At 45.7% G+C, this 27029-nt stretch overlaps 1 protein-coding gene across 2 annotated transcripts; it reads right to left on the bottom strand.

Annotated features, from left to right (window-relative positions):
• Positions 1-8567: 8567 nt before the first annotated feature.
• atp6v1h (ATPase H+ transporting V1 subunit H) lies at positions 8568-26096 on the bottom strand. 2 transcript variants are annotated; one of them, XM_079750979.1, is made up of 14 exons: positions 26050-26096; positions 25150-25304; positions 23241-23340; positions 22510-22599; positions 21543-21656; positions 20251-20355; positions 19589-19648; positions 17701-17798; positions 17156-17348; positions 13407-13585; positions 12762-12887; positions 12097-12198; positions 11387-11500; positions 8568-8977 (listed from the first exon to the last, which is right to left on the bottom strand). In XM_079750979.1, exons 2-14 carry the CDS (start codon positions 25251-25253, stop codon positions 8908-8910), a joined length of 1455 nt encoding a protein of 484 aa, XP_079607105.1. In that variant the 5' UTR covers positions 25254-25304; positions 26050-26096; the 3' UTR covers positions 8568-8907. The 2 variants fall into 2 exon arrangements, with proteins under 2 accessions (XP_079607105.1, XP_079607106.1); XM_079750980.1 differs by having other exon boundaries at positions 26054-26088.
• Between the last annotated feature and the right edge of the window lie 933 nt (positions 26097-27029).

The raw sequence follows: 27029 nt of genomic DNA, 5'->3' as shown, positions 1-27029 counted from the left end.
TCTTCTCCTCAATGAAGTCCAGCCACTGAGAGATTATCCTACTGACCACAGACTGAGACACTCTGAACCTCTGCAATGTCGTCCTGCAATAGGTTCAGCCGGAGCTCCATCAGGGTCATCAACAGTTGATCCTTGGGATGTAGCTGAGAGATGCAGCATCCTTCTTTCAGTTCGTCGGATAAAGCCTCAAAGGCATCCACTTGTACAGTAGACACAGCCGATCATTCCGGAGAAGTTTGGTGTGTTCAGGATGTTGTTCAGGACACTGTGTTGCCTGGTCATGGAGGAGAGGACAATGGAGTGTGTCACTGACAGCAAAGATGTGATCTTCCATGAATGTATACTTCCCCTGTGTAGAAGCATCACGGTGTGTCATCCCATCAGTCAACCCATCAGTCTCCTGGATTGCAGAGCCTGTTGAGGGTTCTGTAGAAATAACAGCATCAGACATCAGTGAGTTATCAACGATAAGGTTAATCATTTTGCTGCCTTTCAACATAACCAGTCCTGGACATCAAATTAGAAAGCCTCGACCTGATCTTATAATGCTGTTCATTTATTGAGGTCAAGCCAAGGCATAGTTACGGGTATATGCTGATCATACTCATTAGACGCTAGCTGGCTAACGACTAGCGATATTGATAGCTGTTAGTGCTAAAATGTTATCTTACCTTGGAGCCTCACAAGCATCCAAAGAGCCTTTTTCGCCGGAGGAATAACATATCTCAACCATTTCTCGGGGTATGGGTGTTGGTCTGATGGTCTGCCGTCCACAAAATGAAAAGAACAGAGTAGGGTTTTTTCGGAGGGTTCTTCAAATTTAGCGCCTTTAGCCACATACGCCGGTCCTCATCACTGGATGGCGGAGGATGAAGATTGAAGGTTGCCCCACAACATTCTACATTGGTTTTCCCGTGCACAACACAGTATCGTTGCAAGGACACCCGTCTTTTATTCCAGTTGTTATGGTAGCCTCGCACGGAACAAATAATGCTGGTCATCTTGATAGAAATTGCTGATGTATTGTGCCACTGTACGATAACGGACAGTGATGCTCAACCGGAAGATAGAACACAAAACGGAACCAATATGGCGCCCCCCTTGTTTACGCACGGAATAAGGTGAATATAGGGTGCTCGCCATTTTGTAGTGGTGTTCGAATTCTCACTGGTAAATTAAATTCACTATATAGTGGACTTAAAATACCCAAGATTTGAGTGAACATACAACGTTCCCTACATGTTACTCCCGTATACCACAATGCAATGCGGTCGTGTTTTTCCGGAGGAGAAGAAGAAGCTGAATAACCGCGAAAAAGTATACATTTAATGTTGGAGTGTCCGGCTTTTGTTTAGAAATGTCAACAATTTATTTGGGATTTAACATATAAAATGTTACATTCAAAATTAATTTAAAAAAACTTGAACGAGGAAATGTAACACTCAACAGCAATACAACCTCCAGCTTTCCTCGTTAGTGCCCGGTTTGTTTACATGATGTTGGCGCATCTGTCTGCGTCACACAAATACCCGGCGCATTTACTGACGCAAATGGCGTTTAGAAATGTTCAGCGTAGTGTCCGAATTCTCGTTTGTTCGCTCCCTATATAGTGCACTATATCATAAACACTATATAGGGAATAGTGAGTGAGTGAATAGGGAACGATTTCGAACACAGCTTTTGACTTTGCGTCTTCGTCTTTGCGTTTTTTTTGTTTTGTTACTTTTTCTGGTTTATTTTTTCTCATGTCGCGCCCCCCCCCTGTAGAACTCTGGCGCCCCCCAGGGGAGGCGCGCCTCACAGTTTGAAAAGCACTGGTCTAGGCTGTTATTCCTGCAACATTTGTCGGCGAAGGCTGTGCTTTTATCCCGGCATTTATACTATACTTATTATCTCATTTCGTTCTGACCGCCTACCCTCAACTGGTGAAGGCAGTGCTCTCGCTCCCGCTCCCAGCAGAGGTGTGACTTGTAGTTGGTAGCAGTGTTCCCGCTGAGGCTAACTTATCTGGGGTTCTTTTCATACATTCGTTGGTGAAGGTTGTGTTTTCGTCTCCTCTCCCAGTGTCTATTGTTTCTTGTTTGTTTTTTTTCTGTGTGATTTTGTTGTCAACATGGTTGGCGACCACTCATGCTTGGCCTGTATGGCTTCCCTGCAGCTTGAGGATGGCCATGATTTGTGTCCCTCATGCCTTAGCCTCAGGCATCTGAAGGAGGGTCTTTCGGATGATCCCTGTATGAACTGCAGCTTTATGCCTCGGGCAGTGAGAGTGGCTAGACTGGCTGAGGTGGAACAACGGTTGGGCCTTGTTTCGTCACCCGAACGGTTGCCCCCAGCCCAGCGACGTAATCCAGCTCAGGATGGTCGCTCTAAATGTCGGGCTGCGGAGACCGCAGGCCCCACTTCCGGGAAGAAGGTTAGGGAGTCCTGGCTTGCCTCCAAGGAGAGCCAATTAACAGCGGAGCTCGAAAACATGAAGTCCCTCTTCCTGGCCTTTCAGGCTGGGACTGGTGCAGGAGAGCCAGGTACTCTTGCTCCTCCAGCAGCCACCTTGGAGCCGAAGGAAGATTTGCTTTCTGTGGCAGCGTCAGCTGCCAAGTTTGCTAAGTATGTGCCGGATGGGGTCCCACAGGATGTAGCCTCCCGTGCCTCCGCAGCATGCTCCCGTCCTTCGACCCGCAGCTCTACTGGTGCTTCTGAGGACAACTCAATGGGAGCCATCATTCGTATGGCCCTGGCCCGTCTGCAGCTAGACGTGCCGCAAGCGCAGCCGGCGCCGGCCAGTGCTTTCTTCAGGCGTGGCCCAGCCCCCACCAGCTTTACCGTGCCTCCATCGGAGGAGTATCTGAGGGAGTTGCATGCATGCTGGAGGGATTCTAGAGCCCTCTCTCATGCAACATTTGACGGCCGGACCCTGGCAGCCATGCAGGATGCACCCAAGTTTGGCTGGGACCGCATGCCAGCAGTTAAGCAGACTATAGCTGCTCTAATTGTCTTGCCTGATGAGGCTCTAAGACCGGATGCGAGGTGTCCTTGTCCCCAGTTTCGGGTTACGGATGACCTGCTATGTCCCACCTGATGCTCGCTCTGTCAGCATCCCTGCACAAGGTTGCAGTGGATGCTCCGGCCCACGATTTCAGTGACGCTTCTATAAAGGTATCCGCGCTGATGTCCAGAGAGTTGGGGCGGTTGATGTCCCCTCTCGTCCAGGCTCGCCGCCAGGTTTGGTTGGCACAGTCTCCTCTCACTGAGGCATGCAGGAGAACCCTCCACAGTGTTCCAGTGGAACCTGGGGAGCTGTTTGGATCTGCAGCTCTAGAGGCGCTTGAGCGAACAGTCCAAGCCAGAAAGACTCGCCAGCAGCTATCCGTGCTTCAAAGGAGTGTACCTCCTTCTAGCAGGCCTAGAGGTTCTTCAGCTGCCCCACAGCGCAGCTCTCACCCACAGGCTCACCCCAGTGGCTACCTCAGGTCTCAGCGCCCACGTCCACAGCCTGTTCAGCAGCAGGCACAGGCCTTTCGGGGCCCTGAGTGACTGCCCTCGGGGCAACCTCAGGTCTTATATGCTGCCCGTCATTCCCCCAGAGCCTTTAGAGGCCGGGGGACCCGGCGGTGAGGGTCAGGGGCCGGTCGTCGGATGTTTTTCCCAGCAGCAGCTCAGGTGTTGGGCTGCTTCCACCAGGGACCAGTGGGCGCTTTCCACCTTCACCCACGGGTACAAACTTCAGTTCTGACGCCGGCCCCCAGCCTGTGGCCGGGTCAAGATGACCATCATACACAACTCGGCAAAAGCCCAAGCCCTCACCCAGGAGTTGTCTGCCCTCCTGGACAAGGCTGCCATCGAGCCAGTAGATCCCCTGTTGCAACCCGGGGGGTTCTACTCGACCTGCTTTTTGGTAACAAAGAAAGATGGCGTACTCCTTCCTATCCTCGACTTGAGGGGTCTAAACAGGTTCCTGAAGGTCCCAAGGTTCCACATGCTAAGCACTGCAGAGGTTCTGCGTACTGTTGCCAGAGGGGAGTGGTTTACAGTAGATATCAGTAGACCTGAAGGATGCCTACTTTCACGTTCCCATAGCACCACACCACAGACAGTTTCTGCAGTTTGCTTTCCAAGGGCGTCGTTTTCAGTTCAGGGTGCTCACATTCGGCCTCTCCCTTTCCCCACAGGTGTTCACCAGGTGTGTGGCGGCAGCCCTCACACCCCTGCAGTCGCAGGGCATGAAGATCCTGCCATATCTGGACAACTGGCTCATCTGTGCGCCATCCCAGTCTCAGGTGGCCCTGGACACGACGCGTCTTCTCTCTCATGTGGCCCGCCTGGGTCTCCGGGTGAATCTCACGAAGAGTTGCCTGGTTCCATCGCAGAGCACAGTCTTTCTCGGTGTGTCTCTCGATGCAGTCGCCATGAAGGCCTGTCCATCTCCAAAGCGGGTGGACAACATCCTCCGCCTCCTTCTCCTGTTTCAGGAAGCCAGGCTGTTGCGTTATGTGGAGTTTATGCGACTCCTAGGGAAACTGACGGCTGCTGCTACTGTGGTTCCTCTAGGACTGCTGTCGCTATGTCCCCCCAAAGGTGGCTGCACAGCTTTCGTCTGGATGTCAGGTTGCACCAACACAGGAGACTCAAGGTGTCACGCTGTTGCCTTCTTGCTCTGGCTCTGTGGAGGGACAGATCATTTCTTCTCCAGGGCATGCCCATGGGTTCCATTGCATCGCGTCGGGAAACCATCACAACAGATGCCTCCCTCCTGGGCTGGAGGGCTGTGTGGCAGAACCGGACAGCTCATGGGCTGTGGCCTGCTCGGGTCTGCTCAGAGCATATCAATGTTCTGGAGCTGCAGTTATTTCTTCCCTTCCTGGGAGGCCGGCATGTGCTTGTGCGGTCGGACAATGTCTCGGCCGTCTCTCACATAAACCACCAGGGAGGCACCAGGTCTGCACGGCTGTTGCAGGCATCCCGGGACCTCCTGTTGTGGGCAGCACCACGCCTGGCCAACCTGAGAGCAATGTACTTGCCTGGGGTAGAGAATCAGGCTGCAGACTTACTCTCCGGTTGCAAGCCGCCACCGGGGGAGTGGCGGCTTCATCCGGAGGTGGTTCTCAACATCTGGGATGTCTTCGGCAGGGCAGAGGTGGATCTCTTTGCCACAGAGGAGTCGACCCATTGCCCCCTATGGTTCTCCTGGACAGAGGAGAGCAGCCCTCTGGGCCAGGGTGCTCTCGCCCACAATTGGCCAGAGGGTCTCCTCTATGCTTTTCCACCAATCCCTCTGATTTCTCCGACGCTAGAGAGGGTCCTCCAGCAGGGTCACAGACTGCTGTTGGTATCCCCCTTCTGGCCAGGGAGAACATGGTTTCCACTGCTGTGCAGGCTCTGCAGCAGTTCACCACAGCGCCTTCCACACAGGAAGGATCTCCTGTCTCAGTTACAGGGCCAGATCTGGCATCCCGACCCTCATTGCCTGCAGCTATGGGTCTGGTCGCTGCAGGGCCCAACCCGCTGCTGACGGAGTGTTCAGACAATGTCTGCAATACCATACTGAACGCCAGGGCGCCTTCTACCCGGGCGCAGTATGACAATAGGTGGCAGCCGTTTTCGGCATGGTATTCAGACAGGGCTGAGGACCCTGTGCATTGTTCAGTTTCAATGATTTTGGAGTTCCTCTAGCCTCTTCTGGATGGTGGCCGGTCCCCAGCTACTCTGAGGGTATACGTGGCAGCCATCTCCTCAAGACATGCTCAGGTGGATAATGACACAGTGGGGGGCCACAGATTGGTGTCCCTTTTTCTGAAGGGCGCATTGCGGTTACGACCCCCACGGGCACAACGTGCCCCAGCATGCTTTGTGCTTGCCTCCTTTTGAACCCCTGGCTCAGGCGGAGCTGAAGCGGGTCTCTACTAAAAATGCCTTTCTCCTCGCCATCGCGTCAGTGAAGCGCTTCGGGGAGCTTCATGCTCGGTCCCTGAGTGACTCATGTCTGAGGTGGAACTCAGATGGCTCAGGGGTTACCCTGTGGCCGAATCCAGCTTTTCTCCCGAAGGTTCTGTCATCGTCGAACCTCAACCGACCTGTCCGCCTGGCACAGTTTATCCCCCCGGAAGGGGAGGACAGTGTCCTGTGCGGACTCTGAGAGTGTACGTAGCTGCGACCGCAGGCATTAGATGGTCGGACCAGCTCTTCTTCTGCTATGGTGGTCCTAGGAGGGGCCGTGCTCTCTCCAAGCAGCGATCGTCTCATTGGGTTGTGAACGTCATCACCCATGCATATAAAAGAGGTGGTCAGCCCCTGCCATCCGGGGACAGGTGCCACTCTACCAGGGCTGTCTCAACATCATGGGCTGCCCTGCGGGGCGTGCCCCTGGAAGACATCTGTGATGCAGTATCATGGACATCACCATGTAGCTTTTCCAGGTTTTACCGGATGAACGTTGCGTCTCCCCAACCATTGGCGGTGGTCCTGTTGCCAGACTCTGCTGTTTCCTCTCAATGAGGTATGTGTTGGGGTTCCTCGTGACCTTGTTGGTATGAGTCATCCAGTGCTTGAAGCACCACCTCTGGCGGTCAGTAAGGATGAAATAGAACTATGGTTACGTATGTAACTATGGTTCTATGAATCCTGGATGACCGCCAGAGCGCTCTGTCACTCAGAATCCTTGTGTACTCGCAAGAAGATTCTGCAGGAACAGATCCTCTGATATCTCCGGAAGATAAAGGCTGTCCAGAGCTCATCAGGGGTCACAGGTGACTTTGTTGGTATTAACACTCGACCTACGCATGCGCGCGATGGATCATTCAGTACTTGAAGCACCGCCTCTGGCGGTCATGGATTCATAGAACCGGGATTCATAGAACCGTAGTTACATACGTAACCATCGTTTGTGTGTGTGTGTTGATAGTTAGATTGACATTCACATCTGGAAGGCAAACCTCTTCTATTGACTCATGCAGCCCAAGACTATGGATGGATGTCTCAGCAGCAGTAAACAATGCTGCCGCTAACCGTCCTGTGAGATGATGCCATTGTCCTCCTGCCATACCATAGTTTATCATTGTAAGCAGCACGCACACACGTGCACAAACACACAAACCTACATGCATACGCACACACCTATTCGATTCACAATGCATTATTCTTGACTGTACACAGACAGGGGAGTAGGTCCCGATGGTACGGCTGCGTGATTCTCCTCTCCATCATTAGTCCCTATTTTGATTGTCGCTATGGAAACCCACTGCGTGTTACCCATGGCCACGAGAGCAGAAAGGGATTCGGTCGATTGAAAGTCATGAATATTCCCTTTAGAATATGGAGCCCTCACTTCTGCTTCTTGACCATGGACGATTAAACCTGTGAATGGCAATCAACCAATTAGACCAAATTAGACCTGGGAATAACATTGACTCCACCAAGTTTGGCCAATTATATATTATGTATCCTTCATCACCTAGGTTATTTTTCAAACTCCCAAGTCAGGATTACAATGTTCCTGAGCACCAACAGTAAATAGACAGTAAGTAGCATAAGGTTGCATAATGATAGTAATTACAAAGGAGAAGCTGGGGGAAACCTCATGATGCATGCCAGGGTCCAGGGTTCACTCTCTGAGTGTGCACGAGGACAAGAGGCTGGGCTGCTACTGCAAATAGCACTCAGATAATAAACCAAAGTGGGGGAAGTCAGGGCTGAAGGCGGTAATGCATTAAATAAATATTGACTGTGTGTAAGTACCCGCCTCTCCAAACCTCTCACAATTAACAAATCATCAAATAAAACTTGTTTAAAGAAATAACTTTTGGGGAATGACAGTTGCAGTCAAACAATTTCTAGGGAGGTTTAACAGAAGGTTATTTTTTGGGGAACTGACTTGCTTTTATAGCTTTTAGACATCTGGATGTGGAGTACCCTGAAGGCTTCTGCTCAGCAACAAGTCTGCATGGGCCAAGACGGACTGGAATCAACAACATCACAGCAGGTGTGGGGGCGGGATCTAGCTTTAAAGTCATAAAGCCATCATATCCCTTGAGCGCTAATTAATGTCCAATCTTTTTATTTCAAACTTAGTTGCTCCTTCATTCATACATTTTCATGTAGTATGATTTGTTTGGAAGACTATTACTTTTATGTAGGTGGTTTTATTAATTTTAAAATCACATTGAGAATACTCAGACATGTATCCTGCAGTTTCATCAAGGATACAATTCAATTATTTCAGCAACATTTTAATTTTTTTTTCCCAGAATAATTAAAGTACAACTACCTTCTTCAGATTTTAAATCGGCTGCACTTCACTGGCACTGTTAGGTGTATTTAAATATATTCTGCATAACAAATAAAAGATATCCAAGGACACATAATTATGGTTATTAACAATATTAAATTCATTCATTATCTTTATTTTTACTTGGTATGATTACTGATTGAGGAAGTGGTTTTATATTCACACCACCTACTTTTGTAAAACTTTAGTAACATTGCAAAAGACCGTTGTATCTTTGAGGATTCAGAGATTGCGAACGCAACTTTCACACGTTCATTAGCTGTGTCAGTCGACAAAAACGCAAACATACCATAGAAGCTTCTTTATTGTAATGAACGCACACAAATATACACAAGACTTAAATAACTCTTTTTAACCATTTTAAGATAATCACAGACATCAAGTGCTACTTCAATCACTACACAACACATAGCACGGGGGGAGCTGACATCCAGAGCCCAGAGAGAGACGGGTCGGGCCGGGAGAGAGAGAGGGGCGGTGCACGCCCCTTTCCCCTGCCTTTCCCCACACGGAATGGAATGAATAAACGGTTGCTTATTACGACGACAGCAAGGGCTCTTCACATACACAGAAACACAGTCATCCGCGGGCGCCCCTACGCATAAATATCCATGGCGACCGTTCACTCAGCTCCTCGCTGCCACGGCTTGGGCTTGCTGCTGATCGCTGGACTGCAGTTGTTTGCCCAAGTACTCCCTGTGAGGGATAGACAACAACAACGACATGCATAAGCAATGGGACGCAACACATGAATAGAGGGACCGGTGGTTCTACCTCTGCACCGAGATGTTACATGTCCGATGAATTACAAAAAGATGAAGAATATTTGCAAATGTCAATATATTTGCAGATATATGGTTTGAAGAGGCAAATACAATATTTGAAATCACCTCTAAGAAATTAAATTGCCCCTCAAATTATCAAATAATAGAAGATCGGATGATATTTGCAAGGCGTTGTATTTTTAGCCTTGAGAATATAAAATGGGATCATGCCTAAATGTCACATTGCTAGGTATCCTATATATGACATTTACAGATCTGCCATCTTAAAATATAAAAGGTCAATAAAGGCTGAAGCTATGTTTTTTTCGAAAGGCTCACACAAGCATAGCACAAAATAGAATACATTGACCTTGTTTTTTTTGTATTATGTGCTGCGGGGCCAATGAACGTCAGTTAAATGGTCTAATTATTAATAATCATGCAATCATTACTATATAACCCCAAGGTACAAGAGATATTACATTTAAAAGCCTCAGAAAAACCTTGGAACACGACAAGGTATGACAAAGACAACCACTCTTTCGCGTTGGGTTATTTTCTTATTGATTTTAAGTTGAGCACTATGGCCTTAATGGGATAATACATAGAGGTGAGACCAGGTCAGCAGCTAGTCACTTCTTCCTAGTTCAGAGTTTTGAGAGAAATCGCAATCAACACACGGACAAACCCAAGATCACAGCTTTCAAGGCAAACAATTTACCATCAACATTGAACAAACAAATCATAGAAATCTTGTGAATGTATTTTCCTTTTCAAATCAATTTGAGAAGATTCCGACCAAGGACATAAACCGAAACAAGAACTGTTTTCTCCCCAATTGACCCAGTGGCCTTTAAGCAGCCAGGTTCATTGCCAACCACAACATAAAGCACTTAAAACTTAATCATAAAAGTTTCAAAAATTAAAACTTTCTCCTTGGAGGCTGCCCGAAAAGACATGATGATGGTTCACAATAGCCATTCAATTCAGGCATTCAACGTCTACAGTTGTCATGGCATCCTTTTTAATAAGGATTATCAGAGGAGCCTTTCAGAAGCAGCGACAGCCCACACAAGGTAGCAAGGTGTTCTGCTTCATGCTGAGGGGGGAAACTGGCAAGAACTGAAATGATCTCGAGTAGTCAGCTCAAACCCTGCTTAATGGAGAAAACAAGGTTGAAAACAATGATAACAAAGGGGTGACTCAATTTTAGCATTTAGAGAGAAGATCGATATTCAACATGCAATCAATCATTCCATCAATCCTGCACTTCATATCCATCAATGATGGCAAAGCTTTCAAATTTTCCACATGGACGTTATGTTGCCCTTTCAGTCCATTTGACATGTGGTCAGTTAAAGGCTCAGCTCAGTAGGAAAACGATAATATGAGGAATAAAGATAATTGATTCATTTTATGAATCAATATCCATAAAAACTGGTAGCTTCAGTAGCTTCAGATATGTATGCAGGCACATCGTGCATGGCAGAAGAGCTCGTAGTTTGAACACCTGCGCTGCATTTTAAGTGTCTCTGTTATCTATATATCTGTATTTAATTTAAACTCGTTATTGGTTACATGCTGCAGTGTTGGACACCCTGCAATTCAAGCACTCCATGGCCATTTATGACTCACACTCATTGTTCCAATACGCGTATGAAAAATAAACTTCTGAATACCGCACCTTTTAAAAAAAAAAAAAATTTGATCTCAGCAATGTGAGGAAATAATAGAAATTCTTCCATCGATTTTTAAGCATCCTTGAGGGTTTGTCGAGGGAGATATATGCGTGTACAACGGACATTGACACTTTACACTGTGCCTATCCTCTACTGTGTTGGCTCAGCTTTTATAATCTAAGAGAAGCAGGGACTGTATTTCTTCTTTGTAAAACAGGGCTTTTGTTTGAGGAAAACTTTATCAGGAAGTACCACCTGACTTTCCCCTATCTTTTGGTAATTGTCATCTTGAACCAACAAAGGGAACAAATGGAAAACAGGCCTGACTGCACTTTGCTCGAGTGAGAAGGCCATGCATCCCAATGAGATCATTCCCTTAACAGTGGCATCGTGCGGAGAGCGGCTTTCTGGGGCTAAAACAAATAGTTTCCCGGAGACAGGAAACCAACTCAAGAAAGAAAAGGCAAATAAAGGCAAGTCAATTCAAACAAAAATACTAAGAAAGTTAGCCCCACATACATACATGCAAACCAGTGATCCCCACATACATACCTAGATACATACCAAAAACATTACATCCTTAATATCCCCACATTCATGGTACATACCAGCTCCCACAACATAACAGTACATACCAGCTCCCACAACATAACAGTACATACCAGTTGTGGACCATCAGCTTCTGCACGGCCAGCAGGGCGTTGTAGCGGACGAGCTGGTCCTCATGGTGCATGTGATTCATCACCAGCTGCTTCCCTCCCAGCTGCTCGATCACTCTGCACCGGGGGTGGGGGACAAGAGAAAGAGACAGTGAGACAGAGAGACAGAGACAGAGAGAGAGACAGACACGTGGACACATTGTGATGCCCGGTCTGGACGGTGTACGGTTAAGTCTGTCAGAGGTTGCTGATGGGAAAACGTCCAGGTGTGGGAGAGAGTAACACTTATATTTGGCCGTGACCAACTCAACCTAGGGACGCCGGCTCTTAGCAACACGAGCTCTGCAGTGTCTGCACAAAGACACTGAGGAGGAGATCTCCAAGGTCGGATCGTCGTCGTGAAACCACCGCTCAGCCAAGTGAGGCAATCGTTGCGCAACGGCGATATTCTTATTTGCGAGAGAAATTGATTTGTCTTGGACAATTGATTTTTGAGACGACTTAACTATTCACGGCGGTCTTTCCGTGTGGACCACCGGTGCAATATCTTTCAATTTAAATTCGCCTCAAACATTTCTTTGACACTTAAAAAAAGCCCTGACAATAGGGTGAGGGGCGGGCAGTCCTTTTTAGGATGCAGCGGTGATGAAACTCTTGTACGAGTAAAATAGGAGTGATAATGGGGTACCGCTGCTGCAACAAGAAAACCGTACCGTTTCCCACGTGGGTAGTGGCGCACGTACTCCCCGATGTCGTGGGCTGCCACGGCGATGACCTGGGGGTCGTCGGACACCTCCAGCAGCCGGGTGAGGATCCTGATGGAGAGGTGTTCATCAGTAGAGCCATGCTAAACACAATCCTCTCATCAAACTCTATAAGATAAGTATAAGATAAATCATACGGGTCAACAGGTGCTCAGAGACAGCAAGACACAAATCACAGAGAGAGAGAGAGACACACACAGACACTAAAGACAAGAGACAGACAGAAACGGAGTGTTCTTCCATCACCTGGGGGCCGTTGTCATAGTCCCCCGCCTCCCCCGTCCCCAAACTGATTTGTTTTCCAGCCTGAGATCTTGTGTTAATGGAATTTTCTGCTTGATGAAATAGTTTCATCTGGACCAGCTAGCCGCTGGCAAGGCCAGGGCATTGTCTCTGCATTGCAGCCGTAGCTCTACAGGTAGGGTTTGGCTGAAAAGCAATAATCCTGCCATGTCTCATTGAAACAGCCAACTGTTCAACTACACACCAGTCATATAAAGGAAATATTATTAGGCTATGATTTTATATTGGCTATATGGCAGTTGTGACACGACTACTCCCAAATTGAAACAAAAGGGGGTCATGTGTTTTGCAAGCAATACAAGTAAGCTTACTTGAGGAGCTCGTAGTTCTTCTCATTCAGGCGGACAGCGTTCTCCCGCCAAAACTTCTCAGACTTGTGCACCGGGCTCCACTCAAGACGACCCGACTTCAGCTCGGAGCTGTACTCGTCAAACGAGCTAATGGATAGAAAGACAAATACAGAACAGAGAGGGGAGGAAGGAATGGTGCACGTGAGTCTCATATAGCACACTTGTTATTGTTAAAAGGAGCAGTTTTGTTGAAATCCTAAACATCACTGCTAGATGCCACCCAATTCCACACACTGCACCTTTAAAACAACAGATTAAAACTACTAATCTAGAAGTTTTAAAACGAGTCACCCTAAATGCAAGACAAATGGAAGCTTATTCAATTTTAGAAATTGCATAAAACCCCCAAGAAGTTTTAATAACAATTAACCCATTTGTACCGGCTGCTGCGCGGCGCAACACTGTATCTACTAGATACAATGTTGCGCCACGCAGCAGCCGGTACAAATGGGTTAAAACATAATATTAATACCAACAAAAAACAACATACAACATACATCAAACCCAAGTCTCAAAGAAGAGCCTATTGGTTATGACATAGAGCAACCAAAGGAGCAGAGGACGACTGGCAGAGTGCGAGCCACAGGGGAGGAGTCGGACGGTCACCTGAGGTCCTGCACGCTCTCCCCCAGCTTCTCCAGGAGGAACTTGATGTCCTCCGAGATGTCCTCGTCGTCGTACTTCTGCTGGTCCAGGTTCTCCAGCTGCTTGAGGACCTTGCACTGGATCATGGCCAGGGCGTACTCCTGACGCGTCTCTTTCTCCCCGGACTTCTCCAGCACGTTCTGGGTGGGAGCGCGCTCATAAGTCAGTCACTAAGTCAGTCACTACAAAACGACACAAATGCTATAATGAACCTATAATGTAAAAATCAGAGGGTTCAGAGTTCAGCGGCAGTAGCTCAGGAGGTAGAGCGGGTATGACTGGTGACCGCAAGGTCGCTAGTTCGATCCCCGGCTCCTCCTAGTGTCGAGGTGTCCCTGAGCGAGGCAACTGACCCCCGACGATCTGGCTGTCGCCTTGCATGGCTGACTCCGTCGTCGGTGTGTGAATGTGTGCATGAGTGTCAGGCAATATTGTAAAGCGCTTTGGATAAAAGCGCTATAGAAATGCAGTCCATTTACCATTCAGAAAAAACATAGAATTGTGAGTGGGATTGAAAGTGTCGAAATACAAAGACATTTACCGTATTTCCCGCACTATAACGCGCACCGGATTATAAGGCGCACCTTCAATGAATGACCTATTTTAGAACTTTTTTCATAAATAGGGCGCACCGGATTATAAGGCGCGTAGCATAGAAGATACTGCAGTAAAATGTTTGACTGGGGATGCGTTATGCATCCACTAGATGGAGAGACGGTAGACGGTAGTTCGTCTGCGGATGGAGAGTTTACGTCTTTTCATAAAACGAAAGCACCAAGAAGGACCGCCTCGAAATTCATCGATGTTCATTTCCCGTGCTAGCGCTGTTGCCTTCATTCGAATAGTGACTGTAGAGACACTTCTACTTGCTGCTCTCTGTTCAACAACCCACTGTTCGAGTTTGTCCTCTAACTGTGGCCATCTTGCTTTGTTCCCTCGGAAACTCTTTACGTTTTCTTTACATGGCGCAGGTCATCTTCTTGCGTCCTCCACTTCCGTACCATTGATTCATTAATGTTGAATTCTCTCGCTGCTGCTCTATTCCCATGTTCTACTGCGTGACTGACAGCCTTGAGCTTGAACTCTGCGTCGTAAGCGTGTCTCTTGGAAGGTGCCATTTTGGAGTCTTTATACGTGACGTGGTGTGGGACTGTGAGTAAGCGCAGTAAAATGCTGTGTGCACTGACTACGATAGCCGTAATGCTGCAAGCGGTGTGGCTTTATCGTAGTCGTAGTGAAACATTTTATTATTATTATTAAATTGTTTTTATTGGTTTTTCATACTGAAACATTTTGACAGAGCGCCGTTTACAACCAGTATGGATCAACCAATTAACCAATTGATCCATATATAAGGCGCTCCGGATTATAAGGCGCACTGTCGTTTTTTGAGAAAATTACCGGCTTTTAAGTGCGCCTTATAGTGCGGAAAATACGGTATATAGATGTTTTCTCACAGTGCAGAGATTAAAAGGTATATTTAAAAAAGATACAGTATTCAGATTCATGCCGCCAAAACAACATTTGTATTTGTAAGACTGTAGACAGAAAAAAAAGCATGAGTTGACTGCACTAGGGTGCATCTGCTTGCAATTGTCTCATTGTATGCAGATTCCATGGCTCTTCAGCAGCCCGGCTGGTGTTTCGAGAATTCAACACAGACACAATGAGTCAGATAGACTAATCAACGGCAGAGAATGAAAACCACCACTCCGGGCAGAGCTATGATGAAACTGCATTATAAAAGCTCACACGCACTGCTGTTAAGGACGCACTAGCCACTGCAGAGCGGAAGCAGATTGAAATTAGTATTTCAGTTTTTAACGACATGAACGGCACATACTAGAGAATTGGATTTGGGGTTAGGAAGCTGGATATGATTCCTTTTAATCATTGTATTCTCAATAACTGTGTGCGAAACCTTGAAATATACCCGAAGTGCTACAATCAACATGAATCAGTAATTTAGCAGTGGGGAGCGGTGGGTTCTGATATGGCATGCTGATTAGACCCCAAGCAATTACACCCACCAAAAGACTAGTGAAAAGCAGGGCCAACTTTTTGAAATATAAATGCTTAATTTACAAATAAAATATGCCACACACTCTCCCGACCAGTGACAAAAAAACCCTAAATTTAAACCCTCTCCTAAAAGGTTGCATCAGCGATGCTAGGCCGAAACATGAATTATCACATTCAACGGATCTTTCCTCACGATCTGCTAGCTGCCCGCCCAATATGTAGGCCATCAAAAAAAGGCGTCTCTGTAGGCAGCCTATGCTCAGAGATCGTACACAAAAACAAATGGTACTACCAACCACTCAAAACCAAAATAAATAGTATTCCAACCAATCACCGGCAAGGGTTGGGTGTTGTGGGGTTTTGCACTGCGTTCATGATTGTTTTTACTGGATGCACGAAACACGGAAGGGAGGGGTGAGCTGGCTCTATTTGTTTGGGATGTCACTTCAAATACCAACAGAAGTGAGAGAGGGTTTCAATTATTACATAATTGAAACCCTCTCTTAAAAACCGGATATAGTACTTTGCATAAAATAACCACTCTGACGGAATGACGTAATGCATAATTACGGCGCTGGACACAGCGTTGGGAGCTGGTGCGTGAAACAGCACCAAACCTTGGACGTGTTAAACTTAGCTGAGTCACAAAGGGGCACCGAGCTGTGCTGAGCAACAGACATCAAAACCAGCAGCACGACTGTAGTCATCGTCGAAAATGTAATAATCAAAAAGGAAAAAAACAACAAATACTGCAATTCTTTTACACAAATGTTCTGTTCTTCAAAACAAAAAATGAAAAGGCCTGAAAAGGCCCCGCTTTCGCGGCTTATACTGACAACTTTTGTCTCTTTTTTTTGAATGCCCACGTTTTCAGGCTTGGACATCAAATAAGCAAATAAAATATCCATTTAGCAGAAAGGGAAGAATCGTGCCATGGCCTCTAATATATTCCTGACAAGAGGCATGGAAAGGGAGAATTAATTACCTGCAAATAGCCGAGTGGGGAACAGTGCACTGCTTTTAGGACTACACTTAATACCCAACAGACTACCTGAGCCGTGTCCGTGCGGCGCAGAAAGACGCAACACCACCATACAATTGCATTAATGTCTGTTTAAGTGGCTGTGCCTCTTCACAGTCGACCTCACTTTGTTACGAAACAAGTTCATCGCGGACTGAATTTGCAGCGATGAGAGTGAAGGATAATTAGAAACAAAACATGCAGAGCACGAATATGGACACAAAAGCACAACTTACTCATGACCCATCACTTCGTGTTCTGCAAACAAACGTCTTAACCGCCAACAAACACGGTCAGAGACGGCTGGTTCAAACATAAGGGTCAGCATGTGGCTCAGGACGTAGAGGTTTGATCCCTTGCATGGTTGACACCGCCGTCGGTGCATGAATGTGTGCATGAATGGGTGAATGTTGGATAATATTGTGAAGCGCCTTGAGTGGCCATTGGTTAGAAAAGCGCTATATAAATGCAGTCTTTAGTCCATTTACCAGACGCATTAAGAACCAACCATATCCCCGACATATATATACTAGTGGGATAGTGAGAAACCTCTTTGAATCCTTTGTATGTCTGGTACATGTGAAGAAATTGACACTAAAGCTGACTTTGACTTAACATACCCGCTCCATCTTGAAGGAGTGATATTTGGGATAGACGGGCGCCTTACCCGGAAGGCGGCGAGGATGATCCGGGTGACCTTCTCCTTGACAGACTCCTGCAGGATGTCGGAGAGTGCCGGCACCACGTTGTAGCGCCGGAGCTGCTCACAGAGCTGGGGGCTGAAGGCCAGAAGCCACACGCAGAAGATCATCTGGTACTGCAGCTGGAAGCCACACTTGTTGCTCAGGACGGCCGTGATGCTGGTGGGAGAGCAAGAAGACGCGCACACACACACACGAAAAAAGAATAACAAGAAAATTATAAAGAGCGATAGAGAGGGTGAACCCAATTTAACACCCTGTGAAATGTACCTAAAGCTCGCTTCCTTTTATCTTTTCAGTAACTGAAATTCAATTTAAAGTGCTGGTAGCAAAAAAAAAAAAAAGTTTAAGTCTTACGCATAGCGTATGCATGAATGATCTTCGACTACCTGTCAATCACTGAAAACGCTTGACATTTATCCCGAGGCCCACCGCACACACTCCATCTAATGCCCAACTCCTGAGTAACAATGCGGGTCGGCTGCTGAAGGCTGCAAACTGTAGCGCTCACCAGTTTACACCGTCAGCCTCCACCCAGGCGAACCTGTACTCGTTGATCCTGAGCATGAGCTGAAGGCACCCGGCCACACACTGGACATACTGGGAGCTCTGCAACACACACACACACACACACACACACACACACACACACACACACACACACACTTAGAAGGGATGGGCTAGGCGGAGTTGCCGTTGTGGGAGACGGGCAGAACGTGATTTTGGTAAAAGGTTTAGCATCGACAGAGCAAGACCATTCCAGAGAAAGGGGTGAGGTGGATATCAGGCAGAGACAGCACAAAGTGATTAAGACCGTGTCTGTGAAAGGCATTCCCACCTCCGACCTGACACAAGGCATTGCACATGCGCCCAAGGGTCGACACATGCTAGATTGCGCACACACATAGACGGACGCAGATACACACAAAAGAGAAAGGAGAGAGTGTGGGGAAGGAGGAGGTCCCAGCACACCTGAGCAGGAAGAGAAAACGTGAATGGTACGTGAGATTAGAGTAGAGCAGCTTGAAAGAAGAGAAAGGCTTAGATTAATGTGCGTACAACTTGGGTCTGGCAGGCGGAAAAGGGAAAAGGAAGGAGGGCTATAAGGAGGAGAAACTGGTTAGAGAAGAGAAAGAGTAAGAGAGAGCGCAAAGTTGATTACATGGCATCAGCAGGTTTTTGGTAAATCAGCTGTACAGGAAATCAATGCCGTCTTAAAGTCCTATGAAAAGAGACTAGTGGTGCCGTTGCAGCGGCGAAAGCTGCTACCTTGTCGAGTGTTTCGTGTATTTCTGGGCCAAAGTGGGATCCCTGCATGCACTATAGGCAATTAAGCATTAGGGAGCACTGGCTTAAAGACATTCAATTTGCACTTGGGCACCACAGCCTAACCGGTGGCAGCCAACACCATGCTGTCTTAATGGACACTTCCACACTGTATCTGGCAGACTAAAGCACTACTGCTGCACTAGATTATTGGCAAAAAAATAATAATTGCTAATTGCACACGCACATCTGACAAATCCGTGCACACTATTATGGAGAGCACTTTTCCCTGTATTCGCGCGGGGTAATTCTCTGCCCGCGGGAGTGATCGTAAAGCCTGCAAAGAGGAAATCATTAATCGAGCATGCAAAAAAACGAGGTGAAGCAGCACACAAACGACTCCGCTATGGGCACAAATGCTGTCGTTGCTCTCGTGCTCAAAATGTTTTCCTGCTCACTCTGATATTTTTTGTGCTTGCCGAGGTTTTCCTTTTAGCACTGAGTGGGCGGAACTGACAATGGCAATTGTATTGTATCCCTAAGTGGGGTTGGGTGCTCCAACCTTTTTATTTATTCAGCCTTTTCGGATTCAGTAGAAATGGCTGTAGAAAGTTCTCAAAACTACCTGCGTAGGGAGAACAAATATACTAGCGAGCACGAGGGCAAAGTCATCATTTGCGTGCAAGGGGGTCGCAGTTTCTTGGTGCTTCACTCCATATGCGCGCTCAATGAATGATTTTCTTTTCGCAGGGTATATCATTGCTCTGGCGGGCTGAGAAATACCACGCAGGGGTGCACTAGAAGGGCCCACATCGGGCACACAGCTGTGTGATTCGCGCGCGCTCGTAAAGTAATTGTTGCTCACGATTTTTTGGCAGGGATTGTGCCGTACCCTACATGTGGTTCACTTAAGCCTGGGGCTCCAAAAGGAAAAGCAGCTGTAGGGAGATACAAGTGAGAAGAATGAAGTGGTAATGACAGGATGGGAGAGTGAGAGAGAGTGTAGGGGGAGAAGGTGGAAGAGAGCCCACAGAAGCCAGCTTGCACAGACCCTCCCCTCCCCATCGAGGTCATGGGGCAGAGGGGGGGAAGCATCCGGGCCTCTTAAGGTGACCTACTCCATTCATACTCACTTCACTGGGGGAAATAGTCCCTGCGCCAAGGCCTGATTCTGGACCTGTACCATGAAGGTTCTACCAGGAGATACAAAACAGAGATGGCTTATACATCTCACCACTTTCAGCAGCAGTGCCGCTTATATAAGACACAATAAATAAATAAATAAACCTCCCGGTGCCTTTCAGGGAAACAAAGGATACATATGCTGCTTTGGGGGAATTAAATAGGCAGATTTATGTTAAGTTATGTTTACTAGGTAAAAGCAACAGACAAAACTCCTTTTAAATAATTTTTCTTCCTTCTTCTTTTCTTCCAAATCTTCATGTGGTTATTTCTAAAGTGGGGTAGGATTGTTTCTACCGCTTAAAAGACAACGATATCCCTCCAAATAGGAAGCTTGCTGCATGTAAAAATATGATGTTAAGTACAAAACAAATAAAGATTTATTCATCCAAACTTCAAATACATAATGTAGGTCCAATGATAATTCAAACTGCAGTGAAGTTGAGGCATGATACAAAATGAAATGAGTCGACATCATTTTTTGGCAGGTTGTAAAGATGACTAAGGAATTCAATAATTGAAAATAGTGTTTAATATTGTTGTCTGCTTTCTTAAGCATAGGCTGTTCATAAAAAGTTAGCATCCCACTCAAAACCCATGGCTCTGCATTTACCTGGGAACTGAGCTGAGTTTTGATCCAGTTGAAGTAGTAGTTGAGGTCACTTCCCTCCATCAGTTCACGACCCCAGGCTGCCAGCTTTGCAATGATCCTTGCAGCCTATAGAAAAAAGAGAGAGGACCCAACATCAACAAATGAAAACATTTAAACAAAGTAAACAGTTTGAATGCCAGAGTTTGACACAATACTAAGTCTTGACAATTTAGAATGTATATAGACAAAAAGCACATTCTGAAACAATATAACGAATGACATTTTTCCTACCACATTAAACAACACAAATATAAGCATGTATTTCAATTGTATGCGTATGTTCATTTCACCGAGGGTGAATTGACTACAGAGGGGAGAAAGGAAGGGGGGGGGGGGGGGGAAGGTGCAAAACGATTCACAAGGTCACCCTACAGACCTCATTTTTGCATGACAAAATAAGGAATAAAGAAAGAGTGAAAAGCCACGACCCCCATCAACATGCCAATCACCTCTCGTCCTCTACGCTGCCTGCACCTATTAATTCCACCACCAAATTGCAATTCTGTTGCAAAACAGAAGCCGAGGGCTTTCTGTGATCTCCCCTCAGCTTCCATGCCGGCAGAACCCCATGTGCTACAGGCACAACTTCAGCTGAAGGCAAATTGACCGGACACACATAAAAATAAAATAAATCATTACATGAAGAAGGTATGTTTTTCATGGAATGATCCTGTATGAGTGGTGGGACTTCTGGGGGCCGTTATTAGGAACACGTAAAAAGTGTCTCTATGGCGGGACAGGCAGTATGGGGCAGTATGCGTGGGGCTGCTGGGTGCCATCTGGTGGCGTTGTTTGAGCTGCGTGGGTGCTGGCCTCTCCCCATTACTTGCATTGGGGCTGTGAGGTTGGCTCTCTCGTGGTTCAAAGATTGGCAGAGAGACTGTCATCTCACAGACATCAACAGCTATCTCACAGACGTCAACAGCTATCTCACAGACGTCAACAGCTATCTCACAGACATCAACAGCCATCTCACAGACATCAACAGCTATCTCACAGACATCAACAGCTACCTCACAGACGTCAACAGCTATCTCACAGACGTCAACAGCTATCTCACAGACGTCAACGGCTATCTCACAGACGTCAACAGCTATCTCACAGACATCAACAGCTATCTCACAGACATCAACAGCCATCTCACAGACATCAACAGCTATCTCACAGACATCAACAGCCATAGCACCGTGGTAGGGCCGTGGAGAGGGCCCTGACATGAGCTGGGCGTCAGCAGATTGGTTCTGGGGCCTCACCATGTGGACGGTGAAGAGGTCCTGGCGGTTTAGCATGGGCAGGAAGTAGGACCAGGCCGTGTTCTTGGTCTTCTTGGCGTAGTCGAAGAAGATGTTCACCCTCTGATGGTTTTCCTGGGGACGTTCAGAAGAAGGCTCATGTGTGTGTGTGTGTGTGTGTGCACAGGTGGCGATTTGTGAAAAAAAAAACACTTTAATTCATGAAAATAAAATTAAGGACTTCAGAACTCACTAGTTTTACTCATCAAGTAGCCTAGCGCAATATTATTACTCCTACAGCCTGTCTTGAACTTTCCTCATGCGGACATAGGGGCTTCGATCATGCACAACAAAATAAAACATACTATAATTGAATCCCCCTTCCAATACCATTGATAGTTTCACACGGCCAGGCATGCCAAAACACTTATTTATGAACTTCAATAGAAAATTATCTCAAAAGGATGTCATCTTTTTTCTCCTTTTTTTATCGCACAATAGACTTCACGTTAAAAGCGCTTGACTTAGTTTCAAATAGTAATATTTTTGGTATTTCTCACACACACATCCACCCACCCACCCACTGTCCCACTCACCAACACACTTTAAATCAAAAGCCAACAAACTTATAGGTCTGTGTACTTCAAAGCGCTAACCCTACTCTGACACAAGGTGTAATTTGCTAGATTAAATCACAGCCATCACCCGTGACTGTAATATGCCATGTTTTACCAATACATTATTTTCAGCAGGAATGCAAACTGCCATGTAATTATACATTCGTAAGTATATTCAACTTGCATCACATAAACCTTTGACAATCATATCTGATATCAAGTATCAAATATCAATACATTGAGCTACAAGAACGAGCTGCAAAGTGCACGAAGCCAAAGAAATAGAGAGCTTTTCAGAGATCTTTTGTCAAGCGAGAGCGTTTGAATGAGGTGCTGTAGGTCACAAAGCATCGAGGGATGCTTGTGTTTACCTGCAGAGTGTCATCGATCAAGGTGAGGATGTACTGGACTGTCTGCTCCTTGGATATATGAGCCATCAGGTTCAGAAAGGTCTTGGCACACTGAGCACATAGGAGGAAAACAAAATGAGCTGAAATACAAGCATGCATTTTAATGCCTTTGTGCACGTATTGCAGAGTTTATTCGAAGGTCAACAGGTGCAAGAATAACATGGATTGATCATGAATAGTGACATTAGATACTGGTATGCTGGTTTATTAAAGCGAGGTGTCTCTGGTGTGAAGAATGACTAACATTTTTAAATCTGCAGTATGTTTTACCATCAGCAACCTCTAGTGGGTTGGGTTGTAGCTACAGTTACTGTAGTCTGAGATCGTAGACCAGAATGAAACCCTTTAAAGAGAAAGATTCCCTGATTGGATTGACTTGTGGATGAGCACATTTGATTCTTGAGAAAGCTCCCAGTGCAGATTGTTTTTAAATGTGTAAACAGCTGCAGTACAAAAGTAACATAGTGCAGGTTTAAATATACAATATGAAGAACACTTAGTTAGCAAGAGATAAAGTAATATATATCTTGCTCGAGAAACTATCTCAGAAACCGGGATGGTTAGTCATAGTCAAGGTGAAACATTCTGTGGGCAAACTCTTTGGATGGGTAAATAGAAAGACCAAATTCAACAATATAGAAGGCAAATATGAGAATTAGAGAATATAGATAATTAAGAAATATTCACAGAACCTGATGGCCTTCATTTGTCAGGATGGTCTGCTTCTCCTCAGAGTGAGCCACCTCAAACTTCTTGATGAACTCACAGTCTTCTGCAGAAATCATCTGACCCCTGTGAGAAAACAATATTCACACCGAAAATGTCAGATGGATTCTGAAACATAAACTGATTTAAAGCTTTACTACAAAGTTACGTTACACATATACATTGACAATTTACTTTTGCTATCTCACAATTCAAAGTGTTATGCCAATTATAATTGCTCTGATAAATTGCCAAGCAAGATTATTTATCCAGTTGAAAATATACCTCAAAAAGACACATGTACATTAACAGCCACTCTATAATTGCTGTGAATATCTTACGATTTCCTCTCAAAGAAGACACAGGGGCAGCATTCCATTAGTTGTTAGCTCTTGGCTGCTTCCTAAATATCCAGATGTTTTCCCTTGTAGCCACCTCCCCTTATATGTAATAAGTTATGTTATTAGACAAGGCGAAATACAAGTCTTAATGTTGTGATTCGCCAAGATCATAAATGGTGACCTCACTTTGAAATACACTTAAGCAGCTCATTTATCTCATTTCAACACTACTTTTTTTTCTTCCAGCTTGTCTTCTTGAGGGTTAAATGAATGAGCAATAGGAATCCTAGGATGTAGGATTTAGTTTTGGAACAAAACCAGGGAAGGTCAAATGGAATATGCAATAGAAGTGTGAAATGCATTTTAATTTATATAATATTTTGTTTCTGTTGAGTTAATGGCATCTAGGCAACCATTTCTCTATTTATATATCCTTATTTCATATGAAGGCTCTTTAAGAGTGGGTTGAATATTTCAATGAAATAAAATTCCTTTCCCTAATTTTCTCACAAGGATTAAACAAAAATAATCAATTCCTAACTGTCCTTGTATTGTGCTTGGAAACCACATGGATGCCTGTACAGCCAAAATGAGGAAGTGTTAATGGTGCGTTCCTGAATCCTCGGACGACCAGCCTTCCGAGTTATACTTTTGACGTAATTTCCGGACTCGGAGCATTTAAGCGTTCCTGTTCGTCTTTGTGATTGTGACATGAAATTGGCTAGTCGTTGTTTATTGTAAGCTACATAAGCCTCTTCAGCAAACCGGCCCGAAAACAAACAACACAACTTTACGTTGTATTGCACACACATTAAAATGACCAACATGGTACAAATACAAAGAAAATAAATCTCTTCACGGCTGCAGCCATTTTGTTGAGAGCGTCATCAATGCTCTCAGTCTACTCTCAGAGTTCCAACAGAAGAAGACAAAAAGGGGATGTGCCTCTGAGAAAAGACGCAAGAAAGCTGGGAGATCTTCAACTTTCGACTCAGAAGTCTGGCGTCCGAGGATTGAGGAACACACCATTAGCATTGAGACAGTGAGTCACCAGTCACAGACTGAGAAATACCGAACCATAGTCAGAGAAGGACACCATGTAACAAGACTGTGTGTACTTCAACCAGCCATGCTAAACAGTCGAGAAAATGGGAACCAGCCCTTCAGAAGGGAGATGGCCTAACAACTGGAAAGTCACTGGCTCAAAGCGGAGCTCCTACTGGCTAAAGTGTAAAGCATATTTTGAGCCAGACACCTAGCTGTTAACTGCCCACAACAAGCTATTTGTTGCCTTGTGTCATTAGCTTCCCCTTTAGGGTTGTCTGTGTGCATGGAGGTGAATGTGAGCCATCAAAACTCAAGCACAAATCTGACTGGCTTTGGCGGAGAGAAAACTATATGCAAGGCTACATGGAAATACCTATAGCCTGATAAAATTCATGGAATAAAGAAGATGAAATTTAGGTTTTCATGAAATAGTTCACGACAACATGAGTTAAACATAAACGAATGACCATGCTATGTGGAACAGTATAGGCTACTGGTTTCTACTTACTGGAGGTAGGACTGCCAGTTGACCTGATTGGCCCGAACCTCTGCTGCCTTGGCAGCGATGATGTTGGTCGGGACCGCCGCATCCACAGCCCCTCGGATGTCCATCTTGTCTTAGTTGATCTAGCAGTCTGGGTCCGGTTTAAAATGGAACTTCACCTAGGTGGATTCAGCAACAAGAACAATAAATCCAAGGTAGTATTCTAGGTCCACTGTATTCATCATGGCATCTCTTGCAAAGAACTTGGATCCAAATCCCATGAACCGTTTGTAATATATGCAATATAAACAAAGTATTTGCATGATGAAGATCTAATATATAGAAAAGAGCCTTAACAAATAATCTCCAAGTGGTTCTGGAGAGTAGCTTACTACATAGGACTGGCCCCTAGATAAATACATCACCAAATTAATACCGTGCATTGTGAATGACTAAGGAATTACATTTGATCGCTAATAGTTTTCATTCTATACATAAATAACAGCCATGGGGGTGTGATGAATGATCCGTGTGTACTGCTAGCTAACTTCAGAGATATTAGATTTTAGGTCATGCTAACAGAGCCAATGTCACGACATGACATAGTCCTGTCGCACAACGAAATAATGCAGCATTTCGCACAGTAACGTCGCACAAGTGTGACTCTCTAGTGGGTTTATGTGAAATACGTTAGATCGCTTAGGGACGGTGGGTTACCCAACGACGGCGATGGAAATAATCATGAGACCTGCTGCTAACCTGCATAGCAAGGCTGAGTTCACAGGCTAGGTGCTGCTAAACCTACAGCGTCGCTGTCTAATTAAAACACAATGTCAACAGACATACACGGGCATACACGCGAACCGTAATTTCACTAGTAAATCATAAAGGAGAGCAAAAGAGAGACAAATGTCCCATACTCACGCACTGTTTGGCTTCATTCGGCGAACAAGACAGCTGACCGATAGCGCGTCACGCTCTGTCATGTGACCCAGGTCACATGTTGAAGCGCTGCTCTAGTGGCTAAGGTAAAAGCAAGTTGGAAATAGTTGCGTTATTGTGCATACTTTTATTATCATATGTTTTTTTAAGATTATTCATAGCAGTTTTAATTTGATCTTTTATTTGGTATTGTTTGCATCTTGCTTTTTAAACGGAAAATGCTATAGCCATGCTACGGTTGTGTGTGTTTGCAGTAGTTCTACTGTAGGCCTGTAGGGATGCAATATTGTATCTGTTTCATATAGGCCAATTGAAATTTGTATGTCTGTCATTTTAATGATTATTATAATGATCATCCAAATATAGGCTAGACAACATGAAAAGAATAGTCATTGTATTAGTATCATACGGAATAAAAAAGAAAATAATATTTAGAAGTTTACAAAAGGCTTTCCGTAGTACATCACAATTAATTAAAGAAGACCAGAAAGTATGGCTAGGCCAGACTAAATGCCATATATAGCAAATATATAAGATCACAACACATACATCAACTGAACTGCCCATACAATACTCTCTTCATCTCTCTGTATATCTGTACGTCTCTGTCCAACACCTAGATCTCAGGGCTTAATCTGCCCTAAGCTGGTGAGATGGTGAGCAGGAATCGGGATTGCATTCAGCGTGAACAGTGCCGAGTCCTAATCCCCTTCAGCCCGCTCAGTTGTGACCGCGCTCCTCTGCATGTTGTCATCACCACTTGTTCCTCGTGTGTTCGGCACAATGAATTTCAGGACCGACCCGGGGACCACATAAGTGGGAAGGAAGGAAGGGAAGAAGGAACGGAGAAGAATAACAAGAGAAGGAGGGTTTGCTTCATTCAGCCCATGATCTCACACAGGCTCCGCTGAGAGGCCTGTCGCCGTGCAGAAGGGGGAACGTGGGCCCGCGCTGGATGGAGC

The sequence above is a fragment of the Pollachius pollachius genome (genome assembly GCF_949987615.1).
Source record: "Pollachius pollachius genome assembly, chromosome: 14".
NCBI lineage: Eukaryota > Metazoa > Chordata > Actinopteri > Gadiformes > Gadidae > Pollachius > Pollachius pollachius.
Note: the sequence above shows the minus strand (reverse complement) of the source record. Positions and strands in the feature narration are given on the sequence as shown.

What these genes read in the sequence shown, in the direction of transcription:
- atp6v1h (XM_079750979.1), bottom strand. Translation starts at nt 25,253, where the DNA reads ATGGACATCCGAGGGGCTGTGGATGCGGCGGTCCCGACCAACATCATC. An exon ending in TGATCGATGACACTCTGCAG is followed by an intron (nt 21,657 to 22,509) that starts GTAAACACAAGC and finishes GAACGTCCCCAG; the next exon opens with GAAAACCATCAGAGGGTGAA. An exon ending in CACTACCCACGTGGGAAACG is followed by an intron (nt 11,501 to 12,096) that starts GTACGGTTTTCT and finishes CCCCCGGTGCAG; the next exon opens with AGTGATCGAGCAGCTGGGAG.